The following is a 22,554-nucleotide window of genomic DNA, read 5'->3' on the forward strand; positions in this document are numbered from 1 at the left end:
AGGTTAACTACGGCACTGTGTTGGGTGTATGTAGAGGTCGACTACAGCACTGTGTGTGGGTGCATATAGAGGTTAACTACGGCACTGTGTTGGGTGTATATAGAGGTCGACTACAGCACTGTGTGTGGGTGCATATAGAGGTTAACTACGGCACTGTGTTGGGGTGTATATAGAGGTCGACTACAGCACTGTGTGTGGGTACATATAGAAGTTAACTACGGCACTGTGTTGGGGTGTATATAGAGGTCGACTACAACACTGTGTTGGGTGTATATAGAGGTCGACTACAGCACTGTGTTGGCTGTATATAGAGGTCGACTATAGCACTGTGTTGGCTGTATATAGAGGTCGACTATAGCACTGTGTTTGGTGTATATAGAGGTCGACTACAGCACTGTGTTGGGTGTATATAGAGGTCGACTCGCACTGTGTTGGGTGCATATAGAGGTCGACTATAGCACTGTGTTGGGTGTATATAGAGGTCGACTACAACACTGTGTTGGGTGTATATAGAGGTCGACTACAGCACTGTGTTGGGTGTATATAGAGGTCGACTACAGCACTGTGTTGGGGTGTATATAGAGGTCGACTACAGCACTGTGTTTGATGTATATAGAGGTCGACTACAGCACTGTGTTGGGTGTATATAGAGGTCGACTACAGCACTGTGTTGGGTGTATATAGAGGTCGACTACGGCACTGTGTTGGGTGTATATAGAGGTCGACTACAGCACTGTGTGTGGGTGCATATAGAGGTTAACTACGGCACTGTGTTGGGTGTATATAGAGGTCGACTACAGCTCTGTGTTGGGTGTATATAGAGGTCGACTACAGCACTGTGTTGGGTGTATATAGAGGTCGACTACAGCACTGTGTGTGGGTGCATATAGAGGTTAACTACAGCACTGTAATGGGGTGTATATAGAGGTCGACTATAGCACTGTGTTTGGTGTATATAGAGGTCGACTACAGCACTGTGTGTGGGTGCATATAGAGGTTAACTACGGCACTGTGTTTGGTGTATATAGAGGTCGACTATAGCACTGTGTTGGGTGTATATAGAGGTCGACTATAGCACTGTGTTGGGTGTATATAGAGGTCGACTATAGCACTGTGTTGGGTGTATATAGAGGTCGACTATAGCACTGTGTTGGGTGTATATAGAGGTCGACTATAGCACTGTGTTGGGTGTATATAGAGGTCGACTATAGCACTGTGTTTGGTGTATATAGAGGTCGACTACAGCACTGTGTTGGGTGTATATAGAGGTCGACTATAGCACTGTGTTGGGTGTATATAGAGGTCGACTATAGCACTGTGTTGGGTGTATATAGAGGTCGACTATAGCACTGTGTTGGCTGTATATAGAGGTCGACTATAGCACTGTGTTTGGTGTATATAGAGGTCGACTACAGTACTGTGTTGGGTGTATATAGAGGTCGACTACGGCACTGTGTTGGGTGTATATAGAGGTCGACTATAGCACTGTGTTGGGTGTATATAGAGGTCGACTACAACACTGTGTTTGGTGTATATAGAGGTCGACTACAGCACTGTGTGGGTGTATATAGAGGTCGACTACAGCACTGTTTTGGGATACACTAGGGTCACTAATAGTTCATGCACGTGCAAATCAATAATCAATCCATGACGTTCTTGGAATCAGGACAGTGGATGTGCTGACAATGGATCCATCACACGCGATAGAATGAACAAATCAATCTTGCCAGGATGGGAGTAGCCCTGTTATGCTGTCCCTACAATACAGGTGTAGTCAGTGGAGAAACAATCCTCAACTCTGTTAGTGAAGTAGGCGATGGCTGGAACACTATAATAACGTTACATCTTACATCGGAGGTACCCGTAAATGTTTTCCGTGAGTGAGTTGGATTTTACGCCGCTTTTAGCAATAGTTTAGCAATGTTACGGAGGGGGACACCAGAAATAGGCTTCCCAATGTGGGGAATCGAACCCGGGCCTTCAGTCGTCATGCTTGTCACTCGTCAGAAGACCGTCTCCGTGGTCTAGTGCTCAGCCGACCAATTTCGGCGCCCAAGGGGGGGGGGGGGGGGGGGGGGCTGCCAGACACTGAGAATATTTACATTCCAGATACAAGGCATGCCTCATGTTGTAAAGCCTCCAGAGTTCGAATTCCCACATGGCTTCAATGTATGAAGACCACTCCCGACCGTCTTTGCCAATGTTTTAATGCGGTGCGAGACCTACACATTCTTCCCCCCTTCTGCGAGAGTATTTACTGACCTGCGCCAATCTAACGCCCAGACGCTCTTCCTTTGTAAAGTTATAAAACCAAAATATCTCTTTTCTTTCCGATAAATGTTTGTAACAATGGCGAGTTCAAAGCATGATGAGTAAGTGATCGAAGTTTTGCGCCACATATCTATATAGCACTATTCCAGCAATATTAATGCGGGGACACCAGAAACACACATTTTACCAATGTGAGAAATCGAACCCGGGCCTTCGGTGTGACGAGCGAACGCTTTAACCACTTGGCTAAAAGTAATTTCTTGTGAGTATGACGCTGGTGCCCCGAGAGTTCCCACTCACGTTTTATCTGATCAGGGGCAGATAACTCCACTGAGCTACTTAATTTAATTGAGCTACATATTTAAGTCTAATATGACCCCGATGCATTGTAGCTTTTTGTAATAATTGTATCGACCCAGGACAGGATAGGACACTATTTAAACAAAAAATGTGTTCAGTTACGTACGTGCATCCTGTGTATTATAGAAGGAATATGCTTCAGCGTCTGGCGCACAAGTTCAGTCTGGTTGAAAATTTGTATATTTGTGTGCCAGAGTGAAGCTGTCATACCATCATTGACTAAGTTGATCGATATAATACAATTTGAGCTAGAATGGGCAAAACATCTTAGATAAAATCGTGTGTTGGGTACATTAATCAAACTTCCTGGGACTGCCAACTTGCCTCGGCTCTGTATCCCTTTAACGCGCGTCTGCGTATTGCATGTCTAAGAGCGAGTGTCCTGACATTGTTCCTGGCTAAGCGTCTGATCTGACTGAACATTTGATCTGCTTCTCTCAGTGCCCTGCCAGTAACCCAGCAAGCAAAAGACAGTCAGGATTTGTCATCAGACTAAAAGCTTTGCAGTAGATTACTTCGTTAGGGGTCCCCTCTGTTGCCATATGGCGAACAGCTAAATTGGGTCGCTATTTCAAACGAGGGAGCGGTTTTGACGTCACCACGAAATCATTAGCGTTATCGCACGCGGCAATGAAGCGGGGACGGTAACGCGTCGACATTGCACGCTACGTTTCGTCGATACTCACCCACAGAGCTCCTTCTCAATAGAACGCATCCGTAATGAATGACGTCAGTTAAGAAGTAGCCGATAACGTTTTAAAGTACCGAGTAAGGATTACCAAACTGTATCCGACCTTTACTTTGGCCATGGCGGACTTGTACAGCACACATTCTGAATCAACACGCGTTGATTGTGTAACAAAGGTCCATTATGACTGGGATAATATGACTGTCGCAAGTCATGACGGCTATTAGCAGCATACGGCGTCTATATGATCGCATTATCCTTCTCTCACAACAGCTTACTGTCAGACGATAATGATGCAGTTTGACCGGGTCAACTGACAGAGTGTCTGTTAGCGTTGTCGTCAGGCGGTGAAATGTCAGATAGGTCATAGGTCAAGGACAGACTTATCTGTGGACTACCCTAAGCAGACCTCCATCTCAGTCAGGCTAGAGTTGTCTCCCCTTGTTTCGAAGATAATATTTCGAGAATACGCTTTTATTGAAGCTACATATTGCTAATTAAGGTATCCTAGATATAACATATAATCAGTTTACAGTAATAAATGTAGAAAAATTGAATCCCCTTATCTCAATTAGAGGCATAAGCTCAGTTAGCCTATCAACGTCACATAAAACCGTTATTTTTCTAAATTGCAAACTGTTGTCTTATATATGCATAACAATTTTAAAGATACTCAAATGACATCCATTTGACGCAAAAGAATGTTTCGGGATTAATAACATTAAACTGGAACATGTACCTTAGCATTTTGATTATTCCAGAAAAAATCTTCAAATTTCGGAAAGTCGGTATCCGCTGTATGAGTCCATGTTCGATTCAAACAAGGGAATCTCCGCCTAGTGATACTTAGGCAATCTACTTGCATGTATGAGCTGTGTCCTCTGGCCTGCATCACAAACCAGACTAGAGGCGAATAGATACGCTTGCCAGTTATCTAAAACAGTCAGTTAACTCCCTTGCCTCGGGAAGATGCGGGAAGATCTCACATATACAGAAGAAAGTAAATCCAAAACAGACCAGTGGGAAGACATGAACACAAAACGAGATTTTCACCTTGTCCAAAAGATATGAATATATCAACGATCATCAAGAAACAGTAGTCAAATGAAAAGATAGTTTAATCAAAATTTTAATTACACAAATATTTGACGTTGTAAACGCCCTTTCCTTTTCATTTAAATATCCTAAAATAGTTAAATGTACAACTACCTGTGTTATGGTGATTCTAATCCCCTTCATTTATAGTTGTGATTAGTTGGCCTTTTTCTTTTTATTACTGATCGAATACCCCATTAAAGATTATCCGTTGTCCAGATAATCTTCTCTTCGTGCCTGTAAGATATTGACCCGTATCACACAAGCCTACGAAGGTTTCTAAATGAAGTGTTAACAAAGAAATAGGACCGTGTTCTGTCGGGTCGATGTTGCTGCCAGACGTTCCTCACGTTCCTGCTTTCAAGAGGTATCCTTTGAGTACCCAAATGGATCTGGCTTGGTTGAAGACAGAAACTGTTGGCTCGCTCGTGTTTATATCGGTGGCGTTCCCCCCGTCACGCGAAGAGAAGGCTTTGGGGGCTATTCATTTCTCATTTGAAGTCAACACAACTTAAAGAAATTCTAATAATGGGTTTACTGTGTTTTTGCACAGTTCGATTTAACATATAGAGTTTATAAACAAATGGGAACATGTGAGCAACTAGTTAGCCACTGTTTTTGTCAAAGATTTCTCTGAGGTTTAATACAAAAGTCTGCAAGGTGCGTGTGGCTCAATGCGATGAGGTAATTTGTAGAACCGTTGTCACCGCGTTTCAGCTGATAATCACCACCAGCAGCAAGGGAATACTCAGTTCCACCCTGCAGTATTGATTTGCTGTGGAAGGGAAAATAGTTGAAAATGATTTTGTGGACGTTTGCAAGCCTATTGCATTGAACAGACCCTTTGTTAATATTGCCGGGAGTTGTACTTTCTCTCTTAATAGCGACAAACCCTTTCCATATTGAGGAGAAAACTCTGCTAGGAACAGAGTCGATTGTACGATTCCGACTATATCATGAGCATGTGTTCATGAATCACTATCAGTTAGTGATTATACAAGATGTTCGCGAAAAGGTGAGCGTTTCCTGCCCCACCGGTGGCACTCGTCACAAACACATGCAAAGACAGGTTAATTTTTCCCCTGAAAAACACCTGGTACACGTCAAAACAGGGAATTGCAACCGACATATAGTTTTTTGTATCTGGTGCGTCAAATTCGGAAATGTTATTCACGTGTCAATTTGAATGTTTTACTGAGGCCTACTGGGGCCTTACTGAGGCCTTAAGTGTGGTAACTTTGATCAAACAACTTTGCGCAAGATTCGTATGCTCCATCATATAATATGCAATGTATGTTTATGCACATGGTGCAAGCCGTGGAATATATGATTGATTACTTATTCAGTAAGCAAATATCATATCTAGATTGCATTAACGTTCTTTGATCAGTACACTGCTCACAACAGCAGCATGCAGCATCTTCAACCGTGTTTGTTTGTTTGTTGTTTAACAATTTTCCAGCTATATGACGGCGGTTTGTAAATAATCCAGTCTGGACCAGACAAACCAGTGATTGATAGCATGAGCATCGATCCACGCAGTTGGGATACGATGACATGCATCAACCAAGTCAGCGTGCCTGACCACCCGATCCCGTTAGTCGCCTCTTACGACAAGCATAGTCGCTGAAGACCTATTTTAACCCGGATCTTCACGGGTTCCTTTAACCGTTATATTACCACTGACGAATAGCTGCTCCGTTTATACAGATGGGTGATAGCATAGAAGGGAGTAGATGTATCACACCTGGGTCGACACACACAACCGTAAACCAGTATAATTCGCAGAACGCTCATCTTCCCGAGGCAAGTTAGTAAACTGACTATAAATGAAACTGGACTTAAGGCCAGTTAACTCTCTTGCCTCGGGAAGATTCAGAACGCTAAGACCAATGAGGAAAAACCCCACAGTCTCCTTAGGGGGCGGTCGGGTAGCCTTGTGGTTAAAGCGTTCGCTCGTCACGCCAAAGACCTGGGTTCGATTCCCGACATGGGTACAACATTTCTGGTGTCTCCCGCCATGGATTTGCTGGAATATTGCTAAAAGCGGCGTAAAACCATACTCACTCACTTAATGAATGGATGGCCCTGTATTAGGCGAGTAATTAAGGCTGTTACTTAGATGGTGCTTAAATGCGCATTTGACCACTTAATAGGGAACGAGTGTCGCAGTTGTTTATGGCGCCGCCATGTACTCTATGGAGTTATGTCCCTTAGGCGTGCCAGAATCCTAGGATCGTGGATACAAATCCGATATTCGTCACGATGATGAAAATTTTGATTTGTCAGCACCATACCTGTGTCCGTTGTTTGTTTTACCAATTGGTAGACGCCATTGCATCACTTCGAGTTGATACTCCGTGGTATACAATCATTATCAATTAATGTTCAAAACTATAGAATACTACAAGGGACATTGTCGCATTGTCGACACTTTTTGCTTGGTTTTGGAAAGGCGACAATGCGACAACGCGACAATGCCCCTTGTAGTAGTCCATACAAAACGGCGTTAAAGCTAACCCGCTCACTCACTCACTTCGTGTTTCCGTGATTAGCCCCGAAGATGACCTTCGTCTGTTAGCCTGACATAGGTTCAATGTGACATTACGACTGCAAGTTTAATATCGCGCATCTCAGTGTAATAGCAACAATTCATTGTCGACCCCGTCGGGTCCTATAACGGTATCGACACATATGGCGGTAGACGCTGGCCAATTCCGGATTTTTCTTGTAGAGTTCAAGGCGCTCTGGCTAGACACGTTACTACCCTCTGTCCAAGGGCCATCACGCTCGCCATTATGGGGGTAAGCTGTGGGGATATATTTCCTGCCTGGATGAAAGTGGGGATGTAAGGCTTCTCCTTCAGCGGTGACTCCTCAGAGAATAACATCGGGAGAAGGGAGCATGTGATATTGCAATGTTTAATAATAATAATAATAATAATAATAATTAAAGCTGCAAGCAGCAATGGCGGGCTCCAAGAAACACTGTGCCCAAACGTCCATGTTCGAATCCTCAAAGGGTTTCCTTGAACCAAATCCGTCAAATGTAGGCACCACTTGCAGGGTATCGTCGCAAGGAAAATGGCGTGTGCCAGGGTGTCCAGGTCTGTTCTAAAACCATTTCCGACCTCGAACATGTTCGAATCCATAAAAGGTTGGCTTGTGCCAACTCTGTAAAAAGATAGTCACCGGAAATCGCCGCTACGAAATTGGCGTGTTCCAGGGGTGTCCCAAATATAAATCAAATATTACCACCAAGCGGTGTTACTTTTAGCATACAACCAATAACAATAAATGAGATGCATATGGCACACTAACTTCATGTAAACTTGCAATAGTTTCTGTGGAGAACCTTACAAGATATGATCTTTAAAGCAAAATTTCGTTGAAAAAAATGACCAAAATCAAAATTCTATATGGCCGCAACTAAAAAAGATATCCAAAATCGGCTATTAACGTTTGATGTGTTGTGTATGGAGACAATTATCAGAAAGTTTGAAAGCATTTCATTCAGTGGATTCAAAGTTGTTTGCATTTGAAGACAGGTACCCCAAAACACTATGAAAACCTTGAATCCAATATGGCTGCCAAACCACGTGACCAATGACCAAAGTCAAAGAACATAAAATGTCAAGCAGCTCAAGCAGCAGATACATGCTAGGCTTCAAAGTAATAAGATAAGCGGTTGTGGAGCAATAGGGCGAAATACATCTTCAAAATATTCTGTTCTTTTAGTTATCTGCCCTTGGCCTTTCCGCCTACGGCCTTGGGTTTTTGGCGGGCACTAGTACCCATCGGTCCTCATACACACACAAAATTTGAACAAAATCGAGCCAGTGGTTATTTTTCTAGCTCTGGTACAAAAATCAGCGGAATAATAATAATATTAAATCAAACGCTAACACTGGGACTCTTCAGCCTTTCTGCTTGGTGACTCTTTAACAGGCTGTAACTTCTTTGTCAGTTGGGCTCCAGTCAAACGGATTAGCGTTCTGCGTTCGTCCGGGTCCTGGGTTCCTGCCGCATTGCTGAGATAAAGTGCTAAACCTGTTTCCCACCTCTTTCATATATTCGAATCCTCAAAGGGTTTACCTGTACCAACGCCGTCAAATGTAAAGAACCTCTGGTGAGACATCACCACTACTAAATTGACATGTGCCTGGGTGTCCCAGGATGATTTTACCAATTTCCAACTTCGACCATGTTCGAATCCTCAAATGGTTTATTTGTACCAACGCCATCAAATGTAAGGAATCGCTTGCGAGACATCACCACATTTGTCCCAGTGTGTTCTTAACCCAAGTTTGACTTCGACCATGTTCGAATCCGCATATGGTTTGTTTGTACCAACGCCATCAAATGTAAGGAACCGCTTGTGAGACATCACCACATGTGTCCCAGTGTGTTCGTGACCCATGTTTGACTTCGACCATGTTCGAATCCGCATATGGTTTGGTTGCACCAACGCCGTCAAATGTAATAAACCGCTTGTGAGACATCACCACATGTGTCCCAGTGTGTTCTTAACCCATGTTTTACTTCGAATATGTTCGATTCTGCATATGGTTTGCTTGTACCAACTCCCGTCAAAAGATTGTCACCGTTTTCAGGACACTGCCGCTACCAAATTGGCGTGTGCCACAGTTTCCCAGATTGTACTTAACCCATTTCCGACCTCGACCATATTCTAATCCACAAATGGTTTGCTTTTAATAACGCCGTCAAAAGTAAGGTACCATAGCAATTGGCAATTGAGAAATGAAGAACCAAGTCAGCGAGTCTGACCACCCGATCCGACCAGTCGCCTCATGTGACAAGCTTACTGTAGTTGCCTCTTGAGACAAGCATCGGTTGAAAAAGGCCAATTCTAACACTGATCATCAAGGGTAGTACACATAATACTGAAAAGACTGTGGAGAACGCTTGGGTATCTGCAAAGCCAGTGAATGGAGGTTTATGGTAGATTTATGAGGCGCTTCCTTCAGTATTTGTACTCAAGTCTAATTTTTTACTAAAATCAAATACTACCACCAAGCGGTGGAGCTTTCAGTATGCAACCCAGAAATAAAATGAGGTACATATAGTATTAAAACTTTATGCAAACGTTCAATAGTTTCTGTTAATAACCTTAGAAGCTATGATCTTAAAAGTAACATTTCGGTGAAAAAAATGATCAAAATCAAAATCCAATATGTCCGCAACTAAAAAAGATATCCAAAATCGGCTATTAACGTTTGATGTGTTATGTATGGAGACAATTATCAGAAAGTTTGAAAGCATTTCATGCAGTGGACTCAAAGTTGTTTGCATTTGAAGACAGGTACCCAAAAGACACTGTAAAAACCTTGAATCCAATATGGCTGCCAAACCACGTGACCAATGACAAAAGCCAAAGAACAAAAAATGTCAAGCAGCTCAAGCAGCAGATACATGCAAGGTTTCAAAGTAATCGGATAAGCGGTTGCCGAGCAATAGGTCGAAATACATCTTTAAAAAAATCTGTTTTTTTAGTTATCTGCCCTTGGCCTTTGGGCCTACGGCCTTGGGTTTTTGGCGGGCACTAGTACCCAACGGTCTACATACACACACAAAATTTGAACAAAATCGAGCAAGTGGTTATTTTACTAGGTCTGGTACAAAAATCGGCGGAATAATAAATAATAAATAATAATAATAATAATAATAATTAAAGCTGCAAGCAGCAATGGCGGGCTCCAAGTAACACTGTGCCCAAACGTCCATGTTCGAATCCTCAAAGGGTTTCCTTGAACCAACTCCGTCAAATGTAGGCACCACTTGCAGGGTATCGTCGCAAGGAAATTGGCGTGTGCCAGGGTGTCCAGGTCTGTTCTAAAACCATTCCCGACCTCGAACATGTTCGAATCCATAAAGGGTTTGCTTGTACCAACTCTGTCAAAAGATGTCACCGGAAATCGCCGCTACGAAATTGCCGTGTTCCAGGGGTGTCCAAAGTATTGATCAAATATTACCACCAAGCAGTGTTACTTTTAGCAGACAACCAATAACAATAAATGAGATGCATATGGCGCACTAACTTCATGTAAACTTGCAATAGTTTCTGTGGAGAACCTTACAAGATATGATCTTCAAAGCAAAATTTCGTTGAAAAATATGATCAAAATCAAAATTCAATACGACCGTAACTGAAAAAGATATCCAAAATCGGCTATGAAGGTTTGATGTGTTATGTATGGAGACAATTATCAGAAAGTTTGAAAGCATTTCATGCAGTGGACTCAAAGTTGTTTGCATTTGAAGATAGGTACCCTAAAAACACTGTGAAAACCTTGAATCCAATATGGCTGCCAAACCATGTGACCAATGACCAAAGTCAAAGAACAAAAAATGTCAAGCAGCTCAAGCAGCAGATACATGCTAGGTTTCAAAGTAATCGGATAAGCGGTTGTGGAGCAATAGGGCGAAATACATCTTCAAAATATTCTGTTCTTTTAGTTATCTGCCCTTGGCCTTTGGGCCTACGGCCTTGGGATTTTTACGGGCACCAGTACCCACCGGTCCACATACACACACAAAATGTGAACATTATCGAGCAAGTGGTTATTTTTCTAGCTCTGGTACAAAAATCGGCGGAATAATAATAATATTAAATCAAACGCTAACACTGGGACTCTTCAGCCTTTCGGGTTGGTGACTCTTCAACAGGCTGTAACTTCTTTGTCAGTTGGGCTCAAATCAAATGGATTATCGTTCTGCGTTCCTCCGGGCCCCGGGTTCCTGTCGCATTGTTGAGATAAAGTGCTAAAACCTGTTTCCCACCTCATTCATATATTCGAATCCTCAAAGGGTTTACCTGTACCAACGCCGTCAAATGTAAAGAACCTCTTGTGAGACATCACCACTACTAAATTGACATGTGCCTGGGTGTCCGGGGATGTTTAAACCAATTTCCAACTTCGACCATGTTCGAATCCTCAAATGGTTTGTTTGTACCAACGCCATCAAATGTAAGGAACCGCTTGCGAGACATCACCCCATGTGTCCCAGTGTGTTCTTAACCCATGTTTGACTACTACCATGTTCGAATCCGCATATGGTTTGCTTGTACCAATTCCGTCAAAAGATAGTCACCGTTTTCAGGACATTGCCGCTACCAAATTGGCGTGTGCCACAGTTTCCCAGAGTGTACTTAACCCATTTCCGACCTCCATATTCTAATCCACAAATAGTTTGCTTTTAACAACGCTGTCAAAAATAAGGTACCATAGCAATTGGCAATTGAAAAATGACGAACCAAGTCAGCGAGTCTGACCACCCGATCCAATTAGTCGCCTCCTGTGACAAGCATAGTTGCCTCTTGAGACAAGCATCGGTTGAAAAAGGCCAATTCTAACCCTGATCGTCAAGGGTAGTACACATAATACTGAAGAAGACTGTGGAGAACGTTTGGGTATCTGCAAAGCCAGTGAATGGGGGTTTATGCTAGATTTATGAGGCGCTTCCTTTAGTATTTGTACTCAAGTCTCACATTTTATTAAAATCAAATAATACCACCAAGCGGTGGTGTTTTCAGTATGCAACCCAGAAAAAATTTAGGTACATATAGTATCAAAACTTTATGCAAACTTTCCATAGTTTCTGTTAAGAACCTTATAAGATATGATCTTTAAAGTAAAATTTGGGTGAAAAAAAAATGATCAAAATCAAAATCCAACTAAAAAAGATATCCAAAATCGGCTATTAACGTATGATGTGTTCTGTATGGAGACCATTCTCAGAAAGTTTGAAAGCATTTCATGCAGTGGACTCAAAGTTGTTTCCATTTGAAAACAGGTACCCAAAAGACACTGTAAAAACCTTGAATCCAATATGGCTGCCAAACCATTTGACCAATGACCAAAGTCAAAGAACAAAAGATGTCAAGCAGCTCAAGCAGCAGATACATGCTAGGTTTCAAAGTAATCGGATAAGCCATTGCGGAGCAATAGGGCGAAATACATCTTCAAAAAATTCTGTTCTTTTAGTTATCTGCCCTTGGCCTTTGGGTCTACGGCCTTGGGTTTTTGGCGGGCACTAGTACCCACCGGTCCGCATACACACACAAATTTAGAACATAATCGAGCCAGTGGTTATTTTGCTAGGTGTGGTACAAAAATCGGCGGAATAATAAATAATAATAATAAATAATAATAATAATAAATCGAACGATTTCAATAGGGCTCTACAGCCTTTCGGCTTGGAGCCCTAATAATAATAATGATAATTAAAGCTGCAAGCAGCAATGGCGGGCTCCAAGAAACACTGTGCCCAAACGTCCATGTTCGAATCCTCAAAGGGTTTCCTTGAACCAAATCCCTCAAATGTAGGCACCACTTGCAGGGTATCGTCGCAAGGAAAATGGCGTGTGCCAGGGTGTCCAGGTCTGTTCTAAAACCATTTCCGACCTCAAACATGTTCGAATCCATAAAAGGTTGGCTTGTTCCAACTCTGTCAAAAGATAGTCACCGGAAATCGCCGCTACGAAATTGGCGTGTTCCAGGGGTGTCCCAAATATAAATCAAATATTACCACCAAGCGGTGTTACTTTTAGCATACAACCAATAACAATAAATGAGATGCATATGGCACACTAACTTCATGTAAACTTGCAATAGTTTCTGTGGAGAACCTTACAAGATATGATCTTTAAAGCAAAATTTCGTTGAAAAAAATGACCAAAATCAAAATTCAATATGTCCGCAACTAAAAAAGATATCCAAAATCGGCTATTAATGTTTGATGTGTTGTGTATGGAGACAATTATCAGAAAGTTTGAAAGCATTTCATTCAGTGGATTCAAAGTTGTTTGCATTTGAAGACAGGTACCCCAAAACACTATGAAAACCTTGAATCCAATATGGCTGCCAAACCACGTGACCAATGACCAAAGTCAAAGAACATAAAATGTCAAGCAGCTCAAGCAGCAGATACATGCTAGGCTTCAAAGTAATAAGATAAGCGGTTGTGGAGCAATAGGGCGAAATACATCTTCAAAATATTCTGTTCTTATAGTTATCTGCCCTTGGCCTTTCCGCCTACGGCCTTCGGTTTTTGGCGGGCACTAGTACCCATCGGTCCTCATACACACACAAAATGTGAACAAAATCGAGCCAGTGGTTATTGTTCTAGCTCTGGTACAAAAATCAGCGGAATAATAATAATATTAAATCAAACGCTAACACTGGGACTCTTCAGCCTTTCAGCTTGGTGACTCTTTAACAGGCTGTAACTTCTTTGTCAGTTGGGCTCCAGTCAAACGGATTAGCGTTCTGCGTTCGTCCGGGTCCTGGGTTCCTGTCGCATTGCTGAGATAAAGTGCTAAACCTGTTTCCCACCTCTTTCATATATTCGAATCCTCAAAGGGTTTACCTGTACCAACGCCGTCAAATGTAAAGAACCTCTTGTGAGACATCACCACTACTAAATTGACATGTGCCTGGGTGTCCCAGGATGATTTTACCAATTTCCAACTTCGACCATGTTCGAATCCTCAAATGGTTTATTTGTACCAACGTCATCAAATGTAAGGAACCGCTTGCGAGACATCACCACATTTGTCCCAGTGTGTTCTTAACCCAAGTTTGACTAGACCATGTTCGAATCCGCATATGGTTTGTTTGTACCAACGCCATCAAATGTAAGGAACCGCTTGTGAGACATCACCACATGTGTTCCAGTGTGTTCTTGACCCATGTTTGACTTCGACCATGTTCGAATCCGCATATGGTTTGGTTGCACTAACGCCGTCAAATGTAATAAACCGCTTGTGAGACATCACCACATGTGTCCCAGTGTGTTCTTAACCCATGTTTTACTTCGACCATGTTCGATTCTGCATATGGTTTGCTTGTACCAACTCCCGTCAAAAGATTGTCACCGTTTTCAGGACACTGCCGCTACCAAATTGGCGTGTGCCACAGTTTCCCAGATTGTACTTAACCCATTTCCGACCTCGACCATATTCTAATCCACAAATGGTTTGCTTTTAATAACGCCGTCAAAAGTAAGGTACCATAGCAATTGGCAATTGAGAAATGAAGAACCAAGTCAGCGAGTCTGACCACCCGATCCGATCAGTCGCCTCATGTGACAAGCTTACTGTAGTTGCCTCTTGAGACAAGCATCGGTTGAAAAAGGCCAATTGTAACCCTGATCATCAAGGGTAGTACACATAATACTGAAAAGACTGTGGAGAACGCTTGGGTATCTGCAAAGCCAGTGAATGGAGGTTTATGGTAGATTTATGAGGCGCTTCCTTCAGTATTTGTACTCAAGTCTAATTTTTTACTAAAATCAAATACTACCACCAAGCGGTGGAGCTTTCAGTATGCAACCCAGAAATAAAATTAGGTACATATAGTATTAAAACTTTATGCAAACGTTCAATAGTTTCTGTTAAGAACCTTATAAGCTATGATCTTAAAAGTAACATTTCGGTGAAAAAAATGATCAAAATCAAAATCCAATATGTCCGCAACTAAAAAAGATATCCAAAATCGGCTATTAACGTTTGATGTGTTATGTATGGAGACAATTATCAGAAAGTTTGAAAGCATTTCATGCAGTGGACTCAAAGTTGTTTGCATTTGAAGACAGGTACCCAAAAGACACTGTAAAAACCTTGAATCCAATATGGCTGCCAAACCACGTGACCAATGACAAAAGCCAAAGAACAAAAAATGTCAAGCAGCTCAAGCAGCAGATACATGCAAGGTTTCAAAGTAATCGGATAAGCGGTTGCCGAGCAATAGGTCGAAATACATCTTTAAAAAAATTTCGTTTTTTGGTTATCTGCCCTTGGCCTTTGGGCCTACGGCCTTGGGTTTTTGGCGGGCACTAGTACCCAACGGTCTACATACACACACAAAATTTGAACAGAATCGAGCAAGTGGTTATTTTGCTAGGTCTGGTACAAAAATCGGCGGAATAATAAATAATAAATAATAATAATAATAATAATAATAATAATAATAAATCGAACGATTTCAATAGGGCTCTACAGCCTTTCGGCTTGGAGCCCTAATAATAAATCGAACGATTTCAATAGGGCTCTACAGCCTTTCGGCTTGGAGCCCTAATAATAAAAAAATAAAAAAAAATAGCATTGAATTTTCTGTCCCTTTTGACAGTAGTGTGATTGACAAGATTCAGGAAAAACAGAATTCAGGAGAAGTCCCATTGCTGTCTGGGGTGGGAGGGACCCTGAGCTGGTGATGAGCCTAACCAGCCTGACTTGCCAGGAGCACTCAAACCCTCTTTGCTACATTTTATATTTCATGAATGAATGAATGAATGAATGAATGAAGCCTTGACAAGGCAAAGCAGTGGACCGGGAGCATGAGCTATGGCTAACGTCATCAGGGCAAGATGACATACTAACAGCGGATATAAGGGCATATTTCTTTATGGAGTTATGTTGGCACTGACAGCACGAGCGGATATTCCAGAATCTGACTGAATGAGCGGATGTGTCGGAATCTGACTGCACGGGTGGATATTCCAGAATCTGACCGAATGAGCGGATATATCGGAATCTGACTGAATGAGCGGATATGTCGGAATCTGACTGCACGAGCGGATATTCCAGAATCTGACTGAATGAGCGGATATGTCGGAATGCTGTATGTACATCGCTACGTTAATGTTCGGATATATTGTAGCCTGGATCGAGGTGAGCTATGTTTTCATCACTGGGAGGGAAGCTGTATGTTCATCGCTACGTAAAACAACAGCGTGTGTTATGTGAATTCCTTTCCACTGATCTCTACTGCACTCAGAATAGTCTCAAGTTCGGACGCATCAAAACAAGGAGTTTAACAGGCAGTGTAGATGTGTGCGCGGGTTACAAGCAGGTCGACTCCCACCATTAGTGATTCGGGAGGTGATACAGAAGTCTAAACAAGCAGCGATATCTCCAGTGAAGGTCCCTCCGGAATTACACAGAACGCTCGTGGTAGGCTGCATGAACGCAGCCTAATCAGAGTGACATTTCCACTCCACTTGTAATTTGTCTCGATGATACAGTCTAAAGCAACCAGAGAAATGTTTCTTCTCATGTAGGTAGACACTGTAATGAAACAGCACCGACGACGCGGCAAACGTGGTATACCCTCGTAACTGAGGTATCTGAATAATGAGCAGAAGTAAGCGTCCAGACTGCAATTGAAAAGACCATTTGCAGCAATTAGTCTGTTATTTGTTGCAATCAACCAGACTACCAATATATATTAGTTTTTGTTTTTGAAGTCGTAATTATTCACGAGGTCGTATATACAGTCATAGATATTGTTGCGATAGCCCAGTTGTTAGTGCGCTCGCTTGTGATGCCATTGCATGAGTTCTATTCCCAGCAATTAGTCTGTTATTTGTTGCAATCAACCAGACTACCAATATATATTAGTTTTTGTTTTTGAAGTCGTAATTATTCATGAGGTCGTATATACAGTCATAGATATTGTTGCGATAGCCCAGTTGTTAGTTCGCTCGCTTGTGATGCCATGACATGAGTTCGATTCCCACTTTGATGGTGCGTGTACTCCAGCGTTGCTATAGAATCGGTACTATGTTTGGGGAGCCTAGTGTTCGGTCCGATTCAACATGGGTACAATGTATAAAGTCCCTTGCAGTAATATTGCTGAAATATTGCTTAAAACTGCATAAACCTATGCTTGTCTCAGTTTTCATAACACGGACCGCCTCCGTGGTCTAGGGGTAGAGCGTCTACCCGGAGAACGGAGGATCGGTGGGTCGATCCCCGCTGCGTCATACCAAAAGACGCCAGTTACCCTGTCTGGCGCTCGGCATTAATGGGATTAAACAAGTACAAGTCGGCTCGAAATCAGTATACTGTGTGTGAGTGGGATATCCATGTTAAACTGCGGCATGGTATCTATCACTATAAAACCGGCATTAGTCCGGATTAGTACACGCCGCCACACACGCACACACACACACGCGCACACACACACACACACACACACACACACACACACTCACTCACTCACTCACTCACTCACTCACTCACTCACTCACTCTCACTCACTCACTCACTCACTCACTCACTCACTCACTCACACACACACATACACACACTCACTCACTCACTCACTCACTCACTCACTCACACTCGTGCACGTCGCTTCATATTTACAATAACCCCAACTTTAACCCCAATTTCACCTCAACTTACGCATTTTAGAGATAGTCCAACAACATCTCGATGGACACTAGAAATGGACTTCAGAAGTAGTACGTTATGCCCCTGTTGAGTGCATCAGCTCCACCTGCTGCAACTAGTGTGTGCGCGGGTATAGATCAAGTGTGCAACTCCATCTGTATGTATTTGCATATCAGTGACACAGGGAAAAACATCATAAGGCCACCACGAATTAAATATATGCTCATCAGATTTGTCAAATTACGTGGGGATTCTGGATTCTGGATTCATGAAGGTATTCTGGGTCCGATTAGGTCTACAGTACCCCACACGTGTCCCCATGTGGGTATTCATGTTCCGAATAGGTCTCTAGTACCCCACACGTGTCTCCATGTTGGTATTCTGGGTCCGAATAGGTCTCTAGTACTCCAAACGTTTCTCCATGTAGGTATTCATGATCCGAATAGGTCTCCAGTACTCCAAACGTTTCTCCATGTGGGGATTCTAGGGTCGAATAGGTCTCCAGTACCCCACACGTGTCTCCATGGGGGGATTCTAGGGCCGAATAGGTCTCCAGTACCCCACACGTGTCTCCATGTGGGTATTCTGGGTCCGAATAGGTCTCTAGTACTCCAAACGTTTCTCCATGTAGGTATTCATGATCCGAATAGGTCTCCAGTACTCCAAACGTTTCTCCATGTGGGTATTCATGATCCGAATAGGTCTCCAGTACCCTACACGTGTCTCCATGTGGGGATTCTAGGGTCGAATAGGACTCCAGTACCCCACACGTTTCTCCATGTGCGGATTCTAGGGCCGAATAGGTCTCCAGTACCCCACACGTGTCTCCATGTGGGGATTCTAGGGCCGAATAGGTCTCCAGTACCCCACACGTGTCTCCATGTGGGGATTCTAGAACCGAATAGGTCTCCAATACCCTAAACGTTTCTCCATGTGGGGATTCTAGGGCCGAATAGGTCTCCAGTACCCCACACGTGTCTCCTTGTGGGGATTCTAGGGCCGAATAGGTCTCTAGTAGCACATTATTGTCGCAAGGGCTGATAAAGGATAGGGTTGTTACATTGTGCAACCTTCTGATTGTTTGTCTGGCAAAGGCTCTAATAGGTCCAGGTAACCCAGATATTGCTGACGTCGGCGTAGAAGGTTATTAATTTATCTTATTTTAATAAATGCATGCAGTAATTTTGTTTTATGGACAATATGTTCATAAACATAGAACCATATAACTAATTTGCCCCAATTCGTTACATTCTCATGATTGATTGTTCCACTTGAAAGAAAGGACGCTTTTAATTGATAGGAGGTAGAGTTGTAGCTTGACCATTTGAACCTAATTTCAATATACCACATACAAGAGTACAATAGGGGCGAGGTCGAAGAACAAATACTGTTTATGATCTGACTGCACAGTATGTGTAAGTCTAGATAGAAACCTGTTGCCAGTGTCACAGTTCAGTCGTTAAAGCAGGTGTTATATGAACATATGTCTGCACCGAAATCAATACGTCTCTTCAGAGAAGTACTTTCCTCAGCTGGTCAGACTAAAATGGGCGTTTTAATTTCAGAGAAAACAAGCGTTGAGGATGCCGAGAGGTCGTTGACCACGTTGGTGAAGCTTGCCAGCAACTGGGAGTGTGTGCCGGCGATGCTGGACGGGCTCGCAGTCTACATGCGCAACATCCTTGTCATCATCGATCAAGCAGAATGTCCGGGTGTAGAGAAGGTCATCAACGAACTCTTCAATCAGATCGTGCAGGTCAGCCATTGTCGTTATGGGGCCAGTGTTCAGTCAGTCCGTTGTTTTTAACGATCCAGTCCAGTAAATGTAATGGACATTTACGACGTCCGTGTCATTTATTTGATTTATTGACTGTTCATTTGTTATAGTCTACACTTCCTGTTTATTTTTTTCTTATCACCTGACTGATCGTATTTGCTACCAACCAAACATATATAAAATATTCAATACCTTAAACTTGAATCGCAAATTCTCGGAAAGAGCCACGCAAACATAGCTTTGAAATGATCTTGTGAATATTATGGGGTTTTGTATTAAACTTAATAAGGCCACCACGAATTAATTATAAGCTTATCTGACTCATTTGTCAAACAGTGCGTAGCTCGGAGCAGAAAGGGCCTTCTGTACCCAACGCTGTTCTTTGTAGGGATTCCAGAAACCCCACGTATACCCTGCTCAGTCAATAGTACATTACGGCGAAATGTTTTCTTTCAATATAATTTGGGCGGTCAGGTAGCCTAGTGGTTAAAGCCTTCGCTCGTCACGCCGAAGACCCGGGTTCGATTCCCGACATGGGTACAATGTGTGAAGCCCATTTCTGGTGTCCCCCACCGTGATATTGCTGGCATATTGCTAAAAGCGGCGTAAAACCATACTCACTCACTTCAATTTAATTTATTTCTGACTGAGCTAACTAGTTTTCTTGAAATGTTGCCACTGCCATCACGCCCACCTTACTCCCCTGAACCATGTTCGCTTCTGGCCTTATTGTCATTACTTGAACAGTGTTTTGTGTGTAAGCCACCGACCATTTGATATTTTGGTCAGCAAAATGCAAGAAGACAACTGTTTCAGACTGTTCATAAATACAATTGTCTGCCACCAAAATTACATTATTGCAAGATGATTAAAACATTAGGCTCAAGGGTTTAATTAAAACATATATCTGGTTATGTCGCTGTAGCTGAATACATAAATAAATACATAGATCGTATAATAATTCATTGTTAATTTGCAACAGCAATTTCGGACATGGTCAATGGTATATTTGTTTCAAAATCCATTAGTGTATATAGGAAAAAATACATCTCCACATCCAACGTTTGTGGTAAGCTTCAATCCCAGGACAAGTTCATCATCGATTGCGTTCAAGAAAATCTCCCATCTAACACAAGTGGTAAGGCTTCTCGGATCAATTCTGTATCCGTCTTGGTTCTATGGGGTATTTGTGTGATAAAAGGTTCGACATAACATGGTATTTAGACACGGAAACAGTAATCCAGTGGTCTGCACCTTGGCAGATCTGAGTTAGGTCAGCGTTTCATGCATTAAGATTCATGTTATATCTATACTGGGATTAATTATAAGAAGTCAATAGTCTGTTGGCATCTTCGTTAGCCTATCAGAACCGCTGTGTTGGTACATTCTAGAGTGTTTTGGTAGGTACTGGTGTGTTGTCCATACTGATGTGAGCCTTATGCCATCCAGTAATACATGACCCAGACTTTGGTGCAAGCACAGGGCTAAGGAGGGATTGATGGTAAAGGCCACTTTATGCGGGTAGGGGGACGGAAGTCCGTAGATTAGGACCCACATTACAGTGACCCTTTTCGCGAAAGTGCTCACAACGAACATGTTAGAAACGAAACACATTCCTTGAACCTTGAACTTTGGGATTTCTTATGTAAAGTGGTCATAATCAACTAATATGATTTTGCATCAGAGAATACTAGTATATAATTTAATTATTTTTATCATTTCTCGTGAGATGCTGTAAAATGTTAATTTAAGATAATAATAGTCGCGGCATGGCACCGGAAGGGCGTTTCCCGTGTTAAGGTTGGGAGGTTACCAGACCAATGGGAGGGTGGGGTTTAGCAAAACACGTGACAATGGGAGGGTGGGGTTGGCAAAACATGTGGCAAGGGGGGTTGGGGTGGGGTCAGCAAAACTTGACAAGGCCGGGATTTAGCGAAACACGTGACAAGGGGAGGGATTTTGCAAAACACGTGATAAGGGGACACGTTAGCAAATCATGTGATGACATCTGTGTTTGTGGTTTCAGTCGTGCTACGAGCAGCTCCAACACGCCAACACCCAAGAAGACAAACATTCCATCTTCCTCGAACTTTCCAAGCTCCTCAACACATCACTAGAACTTATGAAAGGTCGCCAGTCATTACATTTCACTTCCCTCAGTGCCATCAATGGAATTATAGACATGTGTATTGTGCATAAAAACTATGAGTATGGGTCTATGAGCAGGAGCATAGAATGTGTGGCAGCGCCTCTGGAAGTTCTTCAAAAGGGGACACCCAAACGCAAAGACCATGGTGCTTCTACATCCCCTCCCACTGAGGAGACTACAACTACAACTACTACTACGACGACGATGCCGTCTGCCTTACACCGCATTTCCTCTCTACACAAACGACGTGCCAGCGTTCCTCACGAAGCTCATGCTGACAAACATACGGACGAAGAGGACAGCAGAACCACGGCTGTGTTCATAAACCGAACTCCTCTGGAAATACTTATGTGTCTGGATCCCAGCCTGGTGCTCACTGTGCTTCAGAATAGTATATCCATGCACAAAGTGATCATAGGTAACCGGCAAAAGTGTACACCTAGTGTTCGCTGGCGTCACTGTACGCATCACTGTCTTCAGATTCTTAGTGCACGTGTCCTCACGGTGATGTGCCACGGGTCACATGTGCAGAGCAAGTTGGTCACAGATGGGCATGTCAAAACCATGGTGGACGCTTTGGATCCAAACCACGACCCTGTAAGTTCAATTTTAGGTATTTTGAATATATGATGATGATGATTACCCTGTAATAATAATAATGATGATGATGATGATGATGATGACCCTGTAATTTCGATTTTAGGTATTTGTAATAATAATGATGATGATGATGATGAGGTTCATTTGATTAGCCTCATTCCACACACCCTTGGCCATTTCCCCATTATTATCCCAGTCGACAGATCAGTGGATATGCAATTTGCATCCTCAGCTCCCTGGGGTGTGTGCAACCGAAGATGCCTATTTGATGCTGTAAGGTTCTGTATGCTACCGAGTTAGACCAGGGTTAAAACGATACAAAGTCACGTACGATATGCATTGCAATATGCTCTTTCTGGGTATAATCATATTCTATTTTGTATCAGAGCAGAATGTAATGTTCACCCCGATCATATT

The 22,554-nt window shown here is 42.7% G+C and overlaps 1 protein-coding gene across 1 annotated transcript in view; it reads left to right on the forward strand.

Moving 5' to 3' along the window:
• LOC139453341 (1-phosphatidylinositol 4,5-bisphosphate phosphodiesterase epsilon-1-like) overlaps nucleotides 1-22,554 on the forward strand; it is a 369,664-nt gene that overhangs the window by 162,367 nt on the left and 184,743 nt on the right. Inside the window, exons 3-4 of the mRNA XM_071235012.1 lie at nucleotides 19,177-19,367; nucleotides 21,415-22,134. Coding sequence (XP_071091113.1) covers nucleotides 19,177-19,367; nucleotides 21,415-22,134 — 911 coding nt within the window. The remainder of the gene's footprint in view (nucleotides 1-19,176; nucleotides 19,368-21,414; nucleotides 22,135-22,554) is intronic.

The sequence above is a fragment of the Haliotis cracherodii genome, unplaced genomic scaffold (genome assembly GCF_022045235.1).
Source record: "Haliotis cracherodii isolate W230 unplaced genomic scaffold, xgHalCrac1.p SCAF_9, whole genome shotgun sequence".
In the NCBI taxonomy this organism is placed as follows: Eukaryota; Metazoa; Mollusca; class Gastropoda; order Lepetellida; family Haliotidae; genus Haliotis; species Haliotis cracherodii.